At 27.5% G+C, this 21,674-nt stretch overlaps 1 protein-coding gene across 1 annotated transcript; it reads right to left on the bottom strand.

Annotated features, from left to right (window-relative positions):
• Nucleotides 1–16,905: 16,905 nt before the first annotated feature.
• On the bottom strand, nucleotides 16,906–19,062 carry LOC137819279 (uncharacterized). Its single transcript, XM_068623078.2, has one exon. The coding sequence runs from the start codon at nucleotides 18,192–18,194 to the stop codon at nucleotides 17,322–17,324; it is 873 nt and encodes a 290-aa protein (XP_068479179.1). The 5' UTR covers nucleotides 18,195–19,062; the 3' UTR covers nucleotides 16,906–17,321.
• Between the last annotated feature and the right edge of the window lie 2,612 nt (nucleotides 19,063–21,674).

Genomic DNA, 21,674 nt, shown 5'->3' with positions numbered 1-21,674 from the left:
AAACCATTTATACTTTCAACACATTGGTCAAAGCAATTAATGAAGGAGCGTATTCAGTTAAAAAAACATTTAAAGCAGATTTAACATTCAAAACAGAATTCCGTTAGGCTTTTCAAAGAAACAATCGGTTGAAACCACGAAAAAATCGATTGTTTGGCTTGACAGTTAAGTCAACCAAAATAAAACAGTTTTCAACCTTTTCAAAACTCCTAAGAGTAAAACAACCGGTTGATTCGACAAAACAACAGGTTGTTTTTCACTTAGTTGGAAAAACACTTGATTTCAAAAAGGTTTTAAATCACATCAGTTTTAGATTCAACAAAAGAGTGGATCACATTCTATTTTACCCAGATCCCACCCAAGCACAGCAACAACACCAGCCTTTCATCAAACACTTTGAATTTGAATTCTTCAAAGCACTTGATCACTCTTGATCAATAATGATGAAAAAGTTAAACAACAAATAAAGAATGTGCACAAATTATACCAATTTGAATAAAAAAAAATTGCACGGATTATACTGATTAGATCAAAGAATGTCCAAAGAACACTTACCCATTATCCATATACTATATTATGAAGATGAGGTGATAAGTTTACACCTAAAAAAAAGTAGATAACACGTATTTCTAATTTTTTTTAAAACAATACTAAAAATATAATAAAAATGTATTTTTAATAAAAATATATGTTTTAATTTTATTTTTTTTAGAAATACTTTATGTTTTAAAAAGAAGAATTTGTGATGTTTGCCTCTCAATTATGAACGTATTTTTTTAAGAAACAAAGAAGATAAAAATAATAACTATATCGATTTATTAATAGTAAACTGGAGTATTAGATGAAAATAAAAAATGTTTTCAATAATTAATAAAATATTTTTTTTAATAAAGAATGAATTAAAATTATCAAAATAATATAGAGTTCTTATTAACTTAAAGAAATAATGTATATGTTTTTTCTACAAGGAATATTCATTCATATTAGTTTGTTTATTTTGTTATTGTGTTTTGTTTTCTAATGTTGTTGGTGGAATAGTAATGTTTGGTAACCCTAGGTTTGGTGAAAGTATTAGTACAGGTAATAACTCCTTCCACTTTTTGCAAATGCATAATAAAGAGTATGGACCATTACTCTTACTTAGAGATAAAAATAGTTATGTATAATAATGGTTATATTGGGAAAGTTTATAGTTAGTCACTTTCGTGACAGAAAAAGTGCTATATAATGGAGTATAGGCACTAATTACATTACATGCTTGCATCAATAATTTGAAATTGATATTTTTCATTTATGATATCACCTTCTTAACACACATCATACAAGTTGGTCTTACTTGAATATTATTATCCCTCACACAATATGTAATATTGAAAGTTTTTTTTTTAATGATTATATAAATGTAACATCTTATTTTACTCATATTTAATAACATAATATGTATACAATATCCAATTAACATGTAAATATATACTACTATTTCATATGTTATATCAAAATATATCTCTCTTCATAGGGATTTTAATATATATACAAAGGTTTTAAAGCTAAACATTCAAAATAAAATAAAAAATTATCTCATCCTCTAGTTGTTCGCAAAGGAGCCCTATCACCTGCAACTTCATCTACTCCCGTGTAAATTAACACGAACATCACATATTAAAGAAAACAAACACAAAACAAAGCATTGGGTAAGCTCACCATAAAATAATTCTATATAATTTCAAATTCAAATTCAATTTAACAAACATAAGTCATCAAGTCTCATACAATTTCTCAGACCATCAAGTGTCTATCATAAATCATCATTCACATTTCTCCTGACCAATATACTCAGACACTTGACTCTACTTCTGGAAGACTCGTGCATTGAAGTTAGCATCCAAAGACCCGCATCTGTGATACTACTCATTGTGAATCCACACAGTCATGCAATAATCATCTCAATATGACAGGGTAAATTCATATGATCCACTCTAATTAGTTCTTTCAAACCTCAGACTCAGTCAAATGAACCTCCTTCGACTCTCACCAACTGGATAACTTCATCTATATGATTCTATTATATCAATAGATTCAGGATCATCTCATTCACAATATACTCACAAATCAATACACTCTAATAATAATAATCTCAACACAGTATTTCCTTTCTTGAAAATAATATGTCTTAATCACACTTTCACCTCATTTTATACGTCATTTAACACATCATACTTCATTTAACACATCAATACACCATTCAATCACATTATATTTTAAACTTTCTAAACAATCCAAATATATCTCAAAATTCACTTAAAAACAAAAAAACAATAATAAACTAGGCTTTCAAAAAAAATATTTTTATTAAAAAAATTGGTTTGAGCGAAAAACTTTCAGTTAAACAAAATTGCACCCGCGAGCACCCTAGAATTTCTGGCTTGAGCGAAAATCGTTTGAACGAAAATGAACCAGCGGACACTCCAAAATTTCCCCATTTTCGCTTGAACGAAATCCTATCTCGTTTAAGCGAAAATGGACTTAAGATGACCTCATATTTCCATTCAAATTATTATTTTATCAAATATACTAAATCAAAGTAATAAATTCCCTGGTAGAGTTGGATAATTACTCTAAATCAAAATCAAACAACTAATAATTAGCAACATTATCCATTAAGTGATTTATCAAACTATTTAAATACATTTATTTAATCATTCAAATAAAAAATAATATAATTCCATAACATCTACCATATCTACAATTTGACATTCTAATCTCAATCAAATTCTAATATACTCATAAACAAGCAATCCTATAAGAAAAAATTGAGATTAGTGACCACGTCACCCCCACATCCAGATCTTCTAGCTTAGGATTCTATTGGAAATTTAAAATTAGCTTCCCTTACCTGAACTTGAGCATATACTTTTTAAAAGCTCTCAATAACAGCTCAAGGATAACTTAACTTGCACCACAGAGTCCTGATAAAAAAATTCTAATTATATCACTAGGACTCTGAGCTAATAGAGATTAACTTCAAAGTTAAAAGAGTCACATACAAAGCCTAGATAGAGACAAACCTAACAAATTCAAAATTTGACTCAGAGAAGAGAAAAAGATGAACTTACTCTATCAAAGATTCTGATCAAGCAGTCTTGTAGTATTTACTGTCAAGAGTCTAATGGCGGACTTCGATCCTCAAACTAATGAGCGAGGAGGTCAGAATCTTAGAGAGAAGGGAGAAGGAAAAGAAAAGTTTTTAGAGAGATGGTGATTTTTTTTAAATGAAACATGAATAATTGAATTTTCTATTTATAACTATTTTTATTTTAATAATAAGATATTCAGGTGTCATTTAAATTATATCACTTCTACTCTAAGGTTATTTTCTAAATCCTTACATGTATCAGAAATGTATTGCCCTTTTAGAAGTCTGTGGTGAGGAATGCCTGTGATAGTATCAGACTCCAAAAGGCGAGGTGTTAAGCATGAGACTAATAAAGGAAACGAGACATCATAAGCTTGACTAATAGTTTGATCATGTAGATTAAGATATGAGATAGAGAGAAACTTAAAGAGATTTGTGCATTAAACTTGTATTAGTATGTACATTAACTACCCTTATATAAAAAAAACTAAGATCAAGTTTTTACTAGTGATATTTTCGACAGGTCATAAGGATTCATTGGGGAATGTGATTAAGGATATAACATTATTGTGTATTGGAGATTTTGTTGAGGATTCATGCATCTTTGTGACAATGTTTAAGTATAATTTGTGATGTACGTTGTTCAAAGTGCAATAATATTGATTTGTTTTTATACGTCATATGTGTATGATGTTTAAAATTAAATTAGTTGAGTGTTAAATATATGCTGTGAAGTATTATAATAATAACTGAGAGTAGAAGTGATAACAATATGATTACGTATTAACGAAAATATTATATATATATATATATATAATTTTATACTTATGTGTATGTTATTGTTATTATTATCTACTAATAATATATGGGTATTAGAATGGGATGTAATAATTTGTAAAATGATATAAATTACTTGAGATTGTTAGTACATACCTATTTTAAGACAACTTATTCATTGAAGAAAAACCGATATTAATGTATTATAAATTAAACAATAATAAATAGTTTGAGGTTAACAACAGAATTGCAACGAGATTAATATGTAATATAGTAGCTGACTTACGGAAACCGTAATAAAAATACATATTAAATTAACTTCTTAACAATGAATTTAACGCCATATTTTTTATCATTAACGGACAGATTTAAAGGGTTGATACTTAAAACGAGTGTAATTCTTTTTATTTTATTGTTTATAAAAAACTTTATGTTAAGCATTACTATGTTACTTGATATCTCAACTAGACTGACACCTCAAATGACAACAATCATTTGTCATCACATGAAAAAAAATATTATTAACAAAAAATACAAAAATATGGGGGAGCTAGACCAAAACTCATATGTTAACAAAAACGATACATAGGTAGACCATACTTATTAATAAAGAATTATAAGAACAGACTAAATGGAAGCATATTATATCAATGAAATGATTCTCTATGAATAAATCCTAAATTAGCCAATTTATCAGCACACACTTTACCTTCACGAAAGATATGAGTAACCATAAACCTAATTTTTTCAAAATAATTAAGACAAGTATTCCAGAGTGTAATTATTTAACATATATTGCCTATAATTTAGAAGATAAACTTCTATACTTAAATATTTTACTTGTAAGACCTTATTTATGTTTCATTTAAATTAATTTCACGAGATAAATACTGGTGTAAACATTTAAATAAAACGTATAAATATAACTACAAGTTATTTTCATCTTATTTAAATAAAATTTCAAAACAATTTATTTAATGTGATGTACTACACAGTATCAAGACCTCTCGGTATAGGTAACTAAATATTTAAACAAATAATAAATATTAGAAGAATACAACTCTCAGTTACACTAATATGAGAATTAACTATATAAACTACTTTAACCTAGGACTCACAACACGTTGAAGTGTCTTTTTCACGGACTCCGAATTTTAATAAAAAATTGAGAGCACAGAGATCCAAAATACCAACCAAACTTATCAGTGGAGAAATCTTTCGGTCACAAACAGAAACATGTGAATATAATTTAGTGATATTTGAAATAATAAAAACCTGATATATATATATATAATAAATATATACTTACATAAACACTTTTATTATAAAATGGACTTCAAGCCTAATTCAACTCCATAAAACCTCCTCACGCCGAGACTGCCAACTCGTGCATGGGACTATATATTATGGATGGTCCGATAGCGGCCCGATAGCGGGTGACACGATAGGCCCAATACAAACACTCGCTAGGATAGGCTCGAAATGGCTCTAATACCATATTACAAAATGAACTTCAAGCCTAACTCAACCCCATAAAACCGGCTCATAGGGTTGAAGTTTGCACCCACTTATATACAATAAAAGGCTCTAATCTCTAGTCGACGTGGGATCTCCAACAACTTTTAATTATATTTATCGGAAATAAACTGTATATAAGTGAACATGCCCCCACAATTTGAAGTCTTAGTTTTCATTTTTTTCTTGATATCTTTTCAACAAAGAAAAAATGAATGACTTCTGATGACAGTACAATATAGAGACTGTGAGAAGATAACGTAGGACGTACAACAAAATTTATACATGACTGCATAAAATTTTAATTTTTTGATGAATCTTTTAAAAGAAGGAGCAGAGAGGACGAGGAAAGTGACCCAGCAATTAAAGGCACATTTAGATGGGAAACAAAGTTTAGGACAAGTGATGAGAATTCACACCTTCCATTGTCCCAATAGTCAACTTTTACTTGTATACCAACGATGATTATCCTCAACTTTATCAACCTAGTCTTCACTTGTTACTTTCGAGGGTCCTACAACTTCAGAAACTTTCAGAATTTTATTGGATTTTTTTTTTATATAAATAGTGTGATTTTTCGAGTACATTAGGAGAATTAACAGATTTATAATTTATTAATGAAATAGATGAGTCTTGCTAAAAACACGATTTTATTGTTATAAAGTTATTATATACAACAACGATTTTGCATGAATCACAACAATGATTTTACTTAAATAAAAAAATTACACTTAAATCGTTACTAGTTCACATGACTTTGATTAACTTTAATTAACATTAACATTTTAATTAACATTAACATTAACATGAAATTATAGATTATATAATATATAAAAAATAATAGTATATGGATTTATATTTAAGTGAATGAATAAAATTAAAATGAATACTAATATTAAAATAATATCAAAATGTAAATTTAACATCTATCAAATTATACCATTGTCACATTGTCAGAGAAATCAATCTGAATTTGGTTATAAGTTTTCTTCTTTATTTGCATAATTTTTCTGTATTTTCTTATTTATTTGCTTAACTTTTACATTTATCTTTTTCTAGCTCTGTCATTTCATTCTATTTGTATAGTTTTTTTTTTAATTTTCAAAGTGACCACATTATTATAAAAAAGAGAAAAATAAAATAAAATAAATATTTTTAGAGCATCTAATCTTTCTACTGATTCTTTAGGAGTGTCCAACAAGTTATGGTATGTTCATACATATGTGTTTATCTAATGCATAACTAAAGAAAATCTAGGTGAATTATATTCAGTTAATCCATAAATTAAACCTAAACACTTCAGAGTTAGAGAGTGTCTAGTGAAATTTCTATTATTTTTATTTATCTTTGATTTTTTATTGTATGTTAAAATATAAGAATTTTCATTCACATTTATTTTGATTCTTAGATTTTTTATTTCTTTTTTAAATTTGTATGCTTGCTATTATTAATTCTTAGGATATATTGGAACTTTGTCTTTTGTTTGCACTATATTTCTTTGATTAGTTGTTAGTCTATAAAATGTTTTTTCCAAGAGTGCCAAAGGATAAGTGTGAGGGTATTCGATGAGCATAGTTATATTCATACTTAATAGCTTTAATTATAATTTTTTTGGATTGTAATGATGTATAAACCCACTATTTTAAATAGGATTAATCTAATTGAGTTTATTTGAGCCTTAACTGTTATTTATACTAATATTGAATTTAGTCACAGTAAACCGTCTAATATGTCTAGCAATAAACGGTCTGAGAGAAGCATCTGAGTAGACGGTTTAAAAGAAGATATTACCATTGTGAGTGGGTTGAATCACATGAAAGTCCAAGTTTCTTCTCTTAATTGAAACATGAAACAAAATTTGAGTAGAAGTATTAGAGAATAAAATGTATAATATCTCAAACATGAAATTAGAACCAAGCCATCTGCAAAATTACAAAGAAACATAATTGCAATAAAATTGGGAACAAAAATTGAATTTTTTATAAAGTTGGAAACTAAGCAAATTGCAAATATTATTTGAGTCTTAATATATTTCTGAGATCTTTGGAGCAGAAAAACCTTTAAAAGATATCGAACTTCACAACAGTATTCAAAAAATAGAGCATTAACATTTTTTTACTGAAATAAACCATATCTTTTTGTTTTACCTCTACATGGAAGGCTAAACTCCTCTATGTTTATTCTCTTGTGGTTTCACAATGAATTCTATGGTTTATGTTCAATAAAGTTTTATTAAATTCTCTACAACAGTTTGTGTTAAATGGTCTAATCTTTTTTAATTTTGGTTTTTGTTAAGGAATTATTTTTGAACACTTGTTGAGAATTCAATTCTTTCCTTTAATTGGATTTCTTGATTAGTTTGATTAATTCTAATCAATCTTTTGTTTGTTTTGTTCAAGAATTAAAAGATACACATCTTAGGACTAGACACTTGAAGACGAGTAAGATATTGAATACGTTAGTAGACGTTTGTTTTGCTGATAACATTCTATTGAATTTGATTGATATTTGTTTGGTTAAGTTCAACTATGTGTAAGAATTCATAGAGTGGAAATCTTAAGATAATCAATGACGAATTCATTGCTAAATGAACTTGAGAGTCAACCCTCTTCTATCATTACTATTCTTTCTAACATTTATTGTTTGTAGATAAGTTTTGAACACTGATTGACTAAATTTCCTATTGAATTCGTTGAGATGACTTACAAGCTAACACTACGTTAGATGGCTTCCACTAAAACCATTTTAATTTGGCAACTAAACGACATTATTAAATTTGGTGTCATTGCCGAGAAATCCAATGTGAATTTGGTTATCAGTTTTCTTCTTTATGTGGATACTTTTTCTGCATTTTCTTAAAGATGCATTATTTTTTTTTCTTCGTATATAACTATGTTTCTCCATTCTTTGTATATTTTTTCAATTTTCAAAGTGATCACATTACTGTAAAACAAGAGAGAAAAAGAAATTAATATTTTCATAACGTCATTCTTTCTACTTATTCAAAGGCAACAAAACGACACACACAAAGGAGAAAAGTGAGAGGTAGAATAGGTGAACACTAAGTTAAAAGAAAATTTTATTTTAGATATGGAGAAAACCAACACAGAAATGCTTTTTTCTTAGGTTAATATGTCACCCGACATAAAAGATACTCTTTTACATGAATCCTCCCACAACCAATGCATAAAAGTCATACAAAAATTTACAAATCTGTCACCACATATATTTTTCTTCAATGTTTTAGCTAATCAACTTAAAAGGTACTTAAAAGGTATGAAATAATTGTTTAATTTTATACTAGTGCAATTTTAAAACTATTGTAAAAATTTTAAACCATATTAAAAACTCGGGTGAAAGAATTAGAAAAAAAAAATCATCTAAGTTAGAGAATTTGCATTATCTCTAAGAAGTATAGAATCATAAATACTAGAACCTATATTGTAGAGTGAAAAAGTGAGATGAAAAGGATGCATGATTGTACAAAATATAAAATGTTTAATGAAGAAAATGAAAGAGAAGAAGAGACTTGATTCCAATCCCAAGCCCTTGTTATTATATAAGGCTCTTTAGACCTTCAACATTCTCAACCTACCCTTCTCTTCCTCTCTCTCACACCATTTCAACCACCCTTTTGTTTTCTAAGACACAATTTGGCTATGGCTTCTTCCTCTCCTTTCTCTACCTCTTTCTCCATTCCATGTTCATGTGATGTGCAATTGTGATCCGTACTAGTGTGTCATACAATTCACAGTCTAATGATTCTACTTTTATCAACAAATTTGAAAAATTATATGTATTGTTTTATAGGGTTTCACTCTTCGTGATATACATTGTTTCTCTCTTCACACTTTTGTTTATTTTCTTTAGTTCGAATCTATCAAATGGATAGATCGATTATACGTAGTTGTTTTCAACTTAATCAATTCAATCATTCATAGATAAATATCAATTATTTTATTTTATTTTACATATATTATGAATATCAAAAATCGAGATGGATCTGTACATTATTGTTTCAATTTAACCAATTATTTATACAAAAATATATATTTTTTCTTTATATGTGTGTGTGCATATCATTAAATATCTTAGGGTTTTGTTAAATTGTACATAAAAACATATGATTTTTTTTGTGTGTTTTGAAACTATGATAAAATACAGTAATTAGTTGTGATCATATATCACTGGATATATGAAATTCAAGTATGAGAGAAAACCCTTTTTGTTTGGTTTTGTTTGGCTTAGAAAAGAGTGACAAAAAACAAGGTATATTTATAAAGATTGAAGCATTTTTCTCCTAAAAAATACTGCTATAACACTGGTATATTGAACTTGGATCTATGCCTGGGATTATTTGATACACTAGTACGGATCACTGTTGTAAGTCACATAAAAATATTTGTTGTGGTAAACAATTTGCAAGATTTTGCAAGAAGTGGAAAAAGAGGTTGTGTTCAACTTGGGCTGAGAAAGCTACCACATATAAGCAAGCACTGCAAAATTTTCAAAGGTTATCTTTTCTTACTCCCATTTGTGTTCAAACCTTATTATATATATTCAATCTTTTAGCTAATCATAACTAGGATGTTTTTGCAGGTTCTGTGAAGCTGATTTTCTTCTACAGTTGGATCTATCAATTTCTAGTGAGTATGATGCAAATATTGTTGTTAAATCTTCACAACAGAAAAGACTATAAACCAGTAACAAATTGTGACTATGGAACAAATGAATATCACAATACTGAGATGTATCTATTTCTTATTTATTGGAACCTTTTGTGAAAGAGGTTGTTTTTATTTTTGGAGAGATGGTTGAAACATTCCAAAGTATTTTATTCTAATCTTTAATGTTTTATTATGGATAAAATATATATATATATATATATATATATATATATATATATAAAAAAAAGCAGGTACAAAGTTTAGTTGAGAACTTTATTTGAGACATTTGGTTTGAATGCTTTGGCAGGAAAAACCCTAAGGAAAAGTTAAAAGCATTTATTCTTGTAAAAGTTATGTTCGTCGTATGCATAGTGTAGGATTCAAATTTATAATTTTACATTATTATTAAATAATTTAAATGTTTTATTATTTTTAAAATCTTTTATGTGTATTATTATTTAATTAATATTTAAAAAAATAATTAAAAATGTGAGAAGAGAGTAAAAGTCACCTCGTTCAATAATTCATAAAAAAAAAGAGTTGCATACTTATAAATAGATATAGGGTAGTGGTAAAACCGTAAAAAATGTGTAAAATATTAGAACAAGAAAGTAAAGAGAATATAGAAAATGTTCTCAAGTATTATAAGTATAATATATGTAATATCAATATAAAGAAAGAGAAGATTATGAATAAATAAAATTCTTCTTTTTTTTCTTTAAATATTACATTATATATATATATATATAATATAGGAAAAATTATGTGACTGTTGTAATTATAACAAATATATATATATATTATATTTTGATTTTGTTAATATACTAGAAAAAATAATTTAAAATATTTATACTTCTTAATTTATTAAAATATAATTAAATTAACATTATAATATAAAAAAAAACGTGTTACACATTAAAAACGATATTTAAGTTTTTTGTTGAAACCTAACTACATCAAACAGTTTGGACACATTCTCATTAAATATAACTTTCAATCTCAAGTTTATTCACCCAAGTTTTTTTGAAATGGGAGAGATGTAAAAGATGAATGGTGAAATTCACAAATGACTGTAATAGAAAAGTTAAAAGAAAATAAAAGTACGATGAAAGTAAAAAAAGTGGGGGAAAAGATGAAAAAGATATAGAATCATAAATACTAGAACCTATAATTTAGAGTGAACAGGTGAGATGAAAAAGATGCATGATTAATGAAGAAAATGAAAAGGAAGAAGAAACTTGATTCCAATCCCAATCCCAAGTTCTTGTTATTATATAAGGCTCTTTACACCTTTAACATTCTCCACCATTCCCTTCTCTTCCTCTCTCTCTCTCACCATTTCAACCACCCTTTTGTTTTCTAAGACACAATTTGGCTATGGCTTCTTCCTCTCCTTTCTCTACCTCTTTCTCCATCCATTCCAAGTTCATGTGATGTGCAACTGTGATGTGTACTAGTGTGTCATACAATTCACAGTCTAATGATTCTAGTTTTATCAACAATTCTGAAAAATTATATGTATTGTTTTATTGGGTTTCACTCTTTACGATATACCTTGTTTCTCTCTTCACACTTTTGTTTATTTTTTTTAGTTCGAATCTATCAAATGGATAGATCCATTATATGCAGTTGTTTCAACTTAATCAATTCAATTATTCACAGATAAATATTAATTATTTTATTTTATTTTACATATATTACGAATATCAAAAAGAGAGATGGATATGTACATTATTGTTTCAATTTAACCAATTATTTATACAAAAATATTTGTTTTCTTTATATGTGTGTATATCATTAAATATCTTAGGGTTTTGTTAAATTGCACATAAAAACATATGAATTTTTTTGTGTGTGTTTTGAAACTATATGATAAAATACAGTGATGAGTCGTGATCATATATCACTGGATATATGAAATTCAAGTATGAGAGAAAACCCTTTTTGTTTGGTTTTGTTTGGCTTAGAAAAGAGTGACACAAAACAAGGTATATTTATAAAGATTGAAGCTTTTTTCTCCTAAAAAATACTGCTATAACACTGGTATATTGAACATGGATCTATGCTTGGGATTATTTGATACACTAGTACGGATCATTGTCGTAAGTCACATAAAAATATTTGTTGTGGTAAACAATTTTCAAGATTTTGCAAGAAGTGGAAAAAGAGGTTGTGTTCAACTTGGACCGAGAAAGCTACCACATATAAGCAAGCACTCCAAAATTTTCAAAGGTTATCTTTTCTTTACTCTGATTAGTGTTTAAACCTTATCATATATATTCAATCATTAAGTTAACCATATCATACATCCAAGTCTAGATTTCATTTCTTTTCAGATTGGAAAAGTTGTGATTCTCTTTTTCTATTAATCTGCAACTAGGATGTTTTTGCAGGTTCTGTGAAGCTGGTTTTCTTCTACAGTTGGATCTATCAATTTCTAGTGAGTATGATGCAGATATTGTTGTTAAATCTTCATAGCAGAAAAGACTATAAACCAGTAACAAATTGTGACTATGGAACAAATGAATATCACAATACTGAGATGTATCTATTTCTTATTTGTTGGAACCTTTTGTGAAACTTTTGTGAAAGAGGTTGTTTTTATTTTCAGATAGATAAATGTTTTTTGTTACATTGTTTATGGATAAATGAGATGCAAATATTTTATAAAGAAGTTCTTTTCATTAATTTCTCTCTTCTTTGTTTTAAGTTTGTTCAACAACATTATGTGTCCTTGAGGTAGACGTACCCATTTTTGTTATATTTTTTGAAACTACCCATTTTTGTAAAATCAGTGTAAAAAATTACACCATTTTAATAAAATTTCTGATTAAATAATAGGCATCGAAATCAATATGGTAGAAGAGGATGGAAAAACTTAGAAAAGAGAACCATAAGAGATTAGTACATAAGATATTAGTAAAATAATTAGAACAAATAATTGCAACAAATGGGTTAGTTTATTATAAAGAAAAAGGTTTACCATCAAGGATTAACCATAATAGAATATTTGAGCAAGTTTTTAAAAGAAAAAATATAAAAAAAAGTTACTTTTTCATAAGATAAATATAATTTATACATAATTATTAAAAGTAAAATTTCAAAAAGGTGTATGATAGAGTATCTCCAAATTAAAAATTGTATAAGTTAATTGTTATTTATAGAAAAGTTAAATTAATTTTTATTTTATTTTTTTCTTGTAAAGCTTCTCACAGAGAAGTTCTTCCAAATATACCTTTGAATAAATTTTTCATATAAACTTTGAGAAGAAAAAATAAAATTAACTTCTTCATAAGTAAAACTAGCTTATACAAAAAGTAAAACAATAGATTAGATAAGTTACAAATATGATTTATATGAATTAATGTATACATAAATTAATTTTAACTTATTGAGAAAATAATTTATTTTTTCTTTCCATTTTTTTCTCCTAAAATTTTATTGTGAAGTTTATCCTAGTAGAGTTTTAGCTTAACCTATTCACTTAAGCAATAAGTGGTATCCGTGTGATGTGTTGGGAGATTGCACTCCTTAAGGTCTTAATCTATAGATGTGCTAATAAAATTTGGGCTTTTTGATGTTATACATAGGTTCTTTTTCTGCACTCCATTATTACTAAGGGCACCTTAATAAAAAAGAAAAAGACAAATACATCCTCCCTCATTGCACCATGTCACCGTCACTATTGTTGTCATCATCGTCATTGCATATTTAATTTCTCCATTTTACTTTTTGAGAGGGAGTTCATTCTGAAAATAAGATCTTTTTGTAAAACTCATTTCATAAACTATCATACATGTTCAACAAAGCTTGTTTAAAAAATTTGTTTGAGAATGTATTTCATGTGTTTTATAAAAACTTGTTTGAGAAAGCTTATTTTAAAATTTATTTAATGTAAAGCATGTTCTGAAAATTCTATGAAAATAGTATTATGAAAATTTAAAAAAACTTGTTCTAGAATTTTTCTAATACAAATAATCAAAAAGTTACTTTATAAAGAATAAACTAGTTATTTTAAAAATTATGAAAGTACAGAAAAAAAAAGTTATAAATATCCATAGGTGAAAAGTGTTTCCTTCTCCACTTTATTGATGTAAAAAGACAACTAGTATTCCATATTTTAGTTTTTACTATCATTGGAAGAAAGTCACTAGTTGAAAAATATTAAAAAATATTAAGTTTGTTGTTTTTTTTATTGTAATATATCATCAACATGACAATATTTATATGGTCATTATTTTTTCACCTTAATGGTTTGTTCTTGTAGTTTTTGTATAGATGTGTAAAATTAGTTTGATATATGTAAATATATATATATATATATATATATATTGTGTTTGATATTATGTTATATTCTTATATTTCTTATCTTTATTTTTTTATTGAATTGTTTTATTATTGTTCTCACTTTGTTTAGAATTTTAAAATTGTACTTTGAATTATATAGTCTATAACACAATTTGTAAAGCCAAATTATTATTATGGATTGTGTAATAATTTATAAGAAATTAATTTTCCTTTATAGATTACACAATTTATATGATTTCTGAATTATGTAATTAAAAAAGTTATAAAATTTACGTAATAATAGAAACTCCAATTCAAAAGCTCAAATGTTTGAAACCAAAACCAAACACAATAATACTCAAACTTCATATTATATTGATATCATGGTCAACTAATTAGTGTGTCAAAATCTTTCTCTCCAAAAGAAGGAAGAATACAAATGCACCTGATTGATACTTGAAAAATATTCATTACCATTTAATATAAGAAGGACAAAGTGGTAATTTTAAAATTTATGAGAGTGTAGGAAAAATTATTTTCAGAATATAATATTTTTTGGGCAATTACTTCCTGATCAAATTGAACCTGCACTATTTACATGTGAAATGACAAAAATACTCTTAAACAAAAGGGGTGGATCAAAATATTTTCTGAATCTCTGGAACATATTTTTGGATTTGGATTTCCGAAATATTTTTTTAATTTCATAAATTCTTTTCTGAAATGTATTTTCAGATTTTTTTTTTTTGGAATATTTTTCAGAATGTATTTTTGCATTTTGGTTTCAAAATAAGATTTTGACTTTTTGAATTCTATTATGAAATTTCATTTCTGGAACACAATAATCTATTATGTATTTGTTTTTCCATAAGGTATTTTTTGAATTTTGGATTTTCAAATCCGGAATGAAGGATAGTTTTGGAAATTTGTAAGTAGATTAGGTGCAGGTCATAATTGGTGAGGTGTAGGAAGAATTTGCCTATTTTCAGACCAAAAGTCCGTAACTTGGAGGACAATTTCTGAAGGTCCAAAATTCTCAAAATGAAACAAAAGCTAATAACCCATTAAAAGATATAGAAACGTGTATCACAATTTCTTCATAAACAATTTCAGAAAAAAAAAGTAAGAGAAAAATTAAAATTAATTTTCTACAATTTAATTTGTATAAATTCTCTCATATAGCTTATTTATTTATAACTTGTGCGTAAGTTTATTTTAATATATAAAGAATTTTATTAATTTTTTTTCTCATTTTTCTTTTCTAAAAGTATTTATACAAAAACTCCTAAAAAAGCATTAATGCATGTTGAGAGAGTTAAAAAATACCATAACTTTCAAAATAATATTTTTTTTTATTTTATTCATTGAAATTCAGAAATATACATTAAATTGGTGAGAGTATTTTAATAGTTTTAATCCAAACACAACCTTAGCCTTTAAGGGTTTAGAGTGTGCAACCCTTTAACTTGGAGAGAGATGATACCTCAAGACACATTGGACTCACTCATGAAAAAAAAAAAAAAACTCCATTCACTTAATAAATATTGAACACTCTTTATACATAAATGCATTTACCTAAGAGCTTAAATTGGTACTACATATTGTGGGTATATTACTCACTACTTTAAATTGAAACCCTAATTATTTGAGCAATTATTTTATAAGTAAAAAGTTCTCTTCATTAATTTCTCTCTACTTTGTTTTAAGTTTAGCCAACATTATGTGTAGCACACCATAGTCTACACTCCAAAGTGTGAGCTAAAAGTTGAGAGTAATAATGCACACAGAAAGTAAGGGCTAAATATTAATTAAGCACTTTCCAAGTCTCAACCCTATGTATTGTTCATCTCTCTTCACCTATCTATCCAATTCAATGCCACCAAATTGCCAAATGTTTCATGAAACAAAACTATTCAATTTGGAATGCTTTTTCTTCCTTAGCAAATAGGTGATTAATGGGTATAGCTATAAAAATAAGTTTGAGGGTAGGTTAATAAAAATTCATAAAATGGATTAGGTTTTGTTGACACCATTTATTATTTAATGATGAACTATATTTTTTACTAGATAGTCTTAAGACGAGCATAATTAAAACGGTTTTGTAATTTTTTTTCATAAACTAAATTTATTTCAAAAACTTATAAACTAGTTTACAAAAAAGGTTATTTAAATATTTTTGGAAAAATTAAGAAATTTGTATTGATTATATGGTTGAGGTAGAGAATCAATATGATGGTGTTATTTTAGAGTACATGAATGATGGCTATGTGATTTTCCAAAATAGAAGATTCGATTCTTTCTTAGTCTAATGGTATATACCTTTATTTCTTGTAATTTAATTACATTAAAAACTAAACATAATACTTTACAAGCTTTTATATTTAAATTTGAAGTTCAATCATACATAATAACATTATTTAAAAATGAAAAAAAAAATCTAAAAGGAAAATGATAGATACTTCTTTATTTTAAATAAAAAATAAAAACAATACTTAAATTAGGGGAGTACATAGCATGTCAATTGAATTAAAATGTTAAATGTGAGTAATCACAACAATGTAATTAAAATTAATTGCTACATCAACTTGAGTGCTACCAATATTAAACTAACACTAACTAACAAACTAATCAACAAAATCTAACTATAATAACATTTTTTTTGTAAAATAAACTTGATTTTTTTTTTCTAAACTCTCCCTACAATGAAAGGAACTTTTTTAAGAAAAGTGTGACTAGAATCTCAAAGTATGAAAGCCAATAGAAACTCATAGTTTAAAATAGTAAATTTTTTGTTTTGTTTTGTAAATTGAAATGAGGCGTGTGTGGATTGTACAAAGAGAGAAGAGAATTGATTACGGGTTTTGTCGGAAGAAAAATAGAATAAAAAAGAATCTACAAACGGAAACGGACAAAAAGACAAGCCCGTACCACGGTCCGCTAAATCAACGGTTGTGAGCGCCCCTGCCGAAATCAGCGAGCTTCCGCGATCGGTTCGCGCAAAACGTCGCCGCAGTGGATATATGCTGGGGCCCACCCGGACCCATTTCCTGGCCTAAACCTTTATTATTATTATTATTATTATTGGTCCAATGTTGGTTCGGATTCGCCCGAACCAACGGGCTCAGACAGAACGCCATGCTCGTTGACAGTCCCTTCGCTCCGCCGCCGCCGCTTAGCCGAGACCGCCGATGTGCCGTCGCCGGTGTCGTATTCTGTCTCTGAGGCGAAACCTCAGTCGAATTCCCGGATTCGGACCGATCATGCGCGGCGTCCCCGGAGAAATCCACCGCCGTCGACGGCGACAGTCCTCGATCCGGGCGTCGCAAACCCCGTCTGTGTGTATGGACGCCTTTGTGGTGGCGCGTGGGGAGCATCATCGTGAACCACGACGGCGCCGTCGACGACCGCTCCTCACACGGTTCCCGACGCGTGGCATCCGTCTTGTTGGATCTGGCGCGGAAGATATGCGAGAGGATCCAGAACCTTCCTCCTCCGTGCCGCCGCTTCTCCGGCGCGGCGCAGCCGTCGTACGGGGCGGATTTAGCCTGCGGCGTGCCGTAAAACAGCCTCTCACGGTGGGCGTCGCAATCGGATTTCCGGCGCGCGACGTAGGGAGACGCCGAACGCGGGAAATTGAGCGCCTCGGGTTTCTCCTCGGGCTTATGGTTTCGTTCTCGGTGGGGAGAAGCGTTTTCTCCGGATTGAGGGTGGGCCTGGGCCTGGGCTGCGAAAAGAGGCTGGAGACGTTCGCGGAGACACGAAGCGCAAACGCCGATGGTGCTGGTGAGGTCAGGTAAGTGTTTCTTACACCTCATTGTGGCGTTTTATTTGAAATACGACACCGTTTCTGGTTTTATCTCTGTGGTAGCAATTGTGTTGTTGCGAGTTAGGAGAGAAAAGAATAAGCGAAGGATCCGAAGGAAGAATTTAAAGGAAAAGCTTTGTCTTGTTCTTCCAAACAGAAATAAACAAAGAAATAGAGAGAGAGAGAGAGAAAAAGGGTTTGCTTAGTGTGTGTTTGAAGGTAATAGAAAATGGAGAAATGGTAATGATAAGAGAAAATGCACAGAGAGAGAGAGAAAAAAAGAGAGGGTCAAAGAAAGTTACTTGGCATGATGGAAAAAGATGGAGGACCAGCTTTGTTAACAACTTGGATAAGAGAACCCTTTGCTTCATCACAACACCCATTGCCTTTCTGTCTTATTATTATCCATTCATTTTCTCATTGGTGCTTAATTAATTCATCAAAATAGTAAATTTTAAATAAAACATACTTCTTTTTTATTATAATACAATACAAAAGATGAGAATGATATGAGTGAGGACTAAATGGGTTTTATTTTAAATAATCATAATACTTTATTTTATGATGTGGTGGTGAACATGGGTTAAGAACTTTTTAATGGGTTTCATGAAATATAAAATGCAGAGAGAGAAGTCATAGGAAAGGTGTTGACTTTTGATTAGATATTTAAGATAAGATAATTACAATGATTAATTGATGTAATGTTTGTCTTCCGTGGTTGCTTGCTTTTCGATAAGATAAGAAATTATTGCTTTTTCATTGTTTATTTTTTATTTTATTTCCTAGTAGAATTTTTTTATTCTATTTTTTTAATATAACTTGTTATTACTTTACAAATAAATAAATGAATGTGTTTTAAAAAATTGCTTATTTATTTAATTGTTGTTTAATTACCAAGTCTATTCCCTGATTCATACATGACCGGTGTTTTGCGGAGAATCGCAATTTGTTAAACTTTTATTTTATTTAATTATCATTTTTTATTTATTATAATTACATTCCGACAAAAATATGTGTACGATAAGGTGATTTTTTTTTATATTATTATCGAATCACAAAATTCTTGTTATAATAAATTTATTAATCTTTAAACGGTTATTCCAAAATTATATTAATAATAAAATTTTATTATAACAGCGTATAATTAAACAAATTATTTACATTTTTTATTTTTTTTACAGAGTGTGTTTTGGTTGGACGTGAACTTCAATAACTTACGCTGTGTTTGAACCTTCACGGTGACGTTAATTTGTTGGACCTGGTCGTTTTTAAATTGACTCATTTAAAAAATTGATTTTTTAATCAAATTAAATTATTCTTAAGCATGTACTTAGTCTTATTTTTATTTTTCTAAGATATTAGTGTTACTACGATGCTTTTAAAAAAATGTTAATTTATTTTCATAATTTTATAAAATGTAATATTATTAAGAAATTAAATAAAAGACACTTTGCACTATACTATTATTGGAGTATGAAATGAATTCCATTTTTAACGAAAAGAAGTATAGAACCAATAATATTATAGTGACACTTTATGCTTCTCTATATTGAAATTATTATGCTTCAAACTTTACCTTGTAATAATGAGAATAAGTGTCTACAAGATATTTATTTTACCTTCTTTTCACTCAACACAAATAAGCTTTACAGCTTTATACAATAAAGCAAAACATGTAGATAAAAATTGCAAACAAGCATATAAATTTTGAACTTTAATTTTGTTTTACGGAATGTTAGTACACAATAAGATTTTTTTTACTCTAAATTGGTTAAGTTTGCCTCAATTAAAGAAATTAGAGCATATACTTTTTTAATTAAAATAAAGGAAAAAAGTAATATAATTTAATCATTATCCTTAAAATATGAGTGTGATTTATTACTTTTTATTTTTTATATATGGGTGGATAGAATGAATGTCTAATAGTTAACTTTTTTAGGAGAGAAAAATAAGAATATAAGACAAAATTATTTTATAGAAGTAAAAGTAATTTGAACTTATTAAAGAGGATTTGGTGAAAGGAAACACTAAATTGATGTACCTAATTGGTTGGTGAGTTATAACTTGCAATCTAGGAGAAACAGATGTGTAAAAATGAAAAAAAATGTGTAAAAATTAAAGTTTGTTAAGATTTTAGGTTGTTTTTACGAACACTTAGTTATATTGGTGTTACTTTATTTGGTGAAAAGATGTTAAGGTATTGAATTAGCATTTTTTTGTTTTCAGAAAGAGGGTAAGTTTTTGCTATGCAGTTAATGCAAATGAAGCCATTTATTTATTATGTGTAAGAACTTTTGTTTTAATATCGCAGACACTCTTTATTTTGTTTGTTAACCGACACCAACCTTCGCATTTACAATACAACTAAATTCAAATGGAAGAACAAACATTTCCAAATTTATTATTTATTATTTCTTATAAATTAAAATATGAAATATATTAAATAAGGCTATTGTTTTCTCCACATATGAAATTATTACACAACATTGTTGCAACTGGTATTGTTTTTTTTTTCTTCTGGAAACATTTCAACTACTTTTGTTTTATCTTCATTAATTTTATCTCTGCCTCAAAAAACAATATTTCAAAAACTAAAAATAAATTTATATTTAATTATATATTAAAAGTATTATTATTATTATTATAATTTATATGTTTACAAAAACAAATATTTATCACATATGGCACGTGTTAAAATAGTAATAATATTAAATAAAATACGTCTTGCATTAATTATACAACCTACCGTGTATGCAGTAAATTTGTCGAGTGTTACGTCAATTTTCTTAAATATTCATATCAGAAAAAAAAACTTTACATTTTCAAGTGTAATAAGCGCGAAAGGAAAAAAAAAGATGAAAAAGGATTAAAAACGAGAAAGTAAAAAAAAAAAATTACATGAATAAGGAAAAAAGGAAATAAATAATTTTTTATTGATATTTTTATTTTAATATATTTCAATTACTAAATATTATTATTTTATTAAAAACATAAATACTAATGAATACGTCTTAATCTATTATGTCCAAAACATAATTACTTACATTATTTTTTTTACTTTAATAATTAAATATTATTATAATATTTATAACATAATAATTATATTTTTATATAATTGACTATTCTTAAATATATTAATAGTATAATATTTATTTAATAATTATTATTTTAAATAAGTATACAACCTTTTGTTTTTGGGAGTTCTACACCTCCTCTATTGATATTCAAGTATAAAGAGATTCTTAAATTATATATATATATATATATATATATATATATAAATAAATAATGGAAAGTGATTATTTGTTACGTTATAGATGAAAAATAACTCTTTCAAAAATATTGGTATGAAGTGTAAAACATATATATATTTACATATAAACTCTTAAGCTCATAATATCATATGAAGTCATAAGTTTATGACACTTTATGTAAATAAATAAATTTTTTTTAAAAAAAGACAAGAGAGTGAAGCATATTGTGATGGAAA

Source organism: Phaseolus vulgaris, chromosome 10 (genome assembly GCF_051622355.1).
Source record: "Phaseolus vulgaris cultivar YP4 chromosome 10, ASM5162235v1, whole genome shotgun sequence".
Lineage (NCBI taxonomy): Eukaryota > Viridiplantae > Streptophyta > Magnoliopsida > Fabales > Fabaceae > Phaseolus > Phaseolus vulgaris.
Note: the sequence above shows the minus strand (reverse complement) of the source record. Positions and strands in the feature narration are given on the sequence as shown.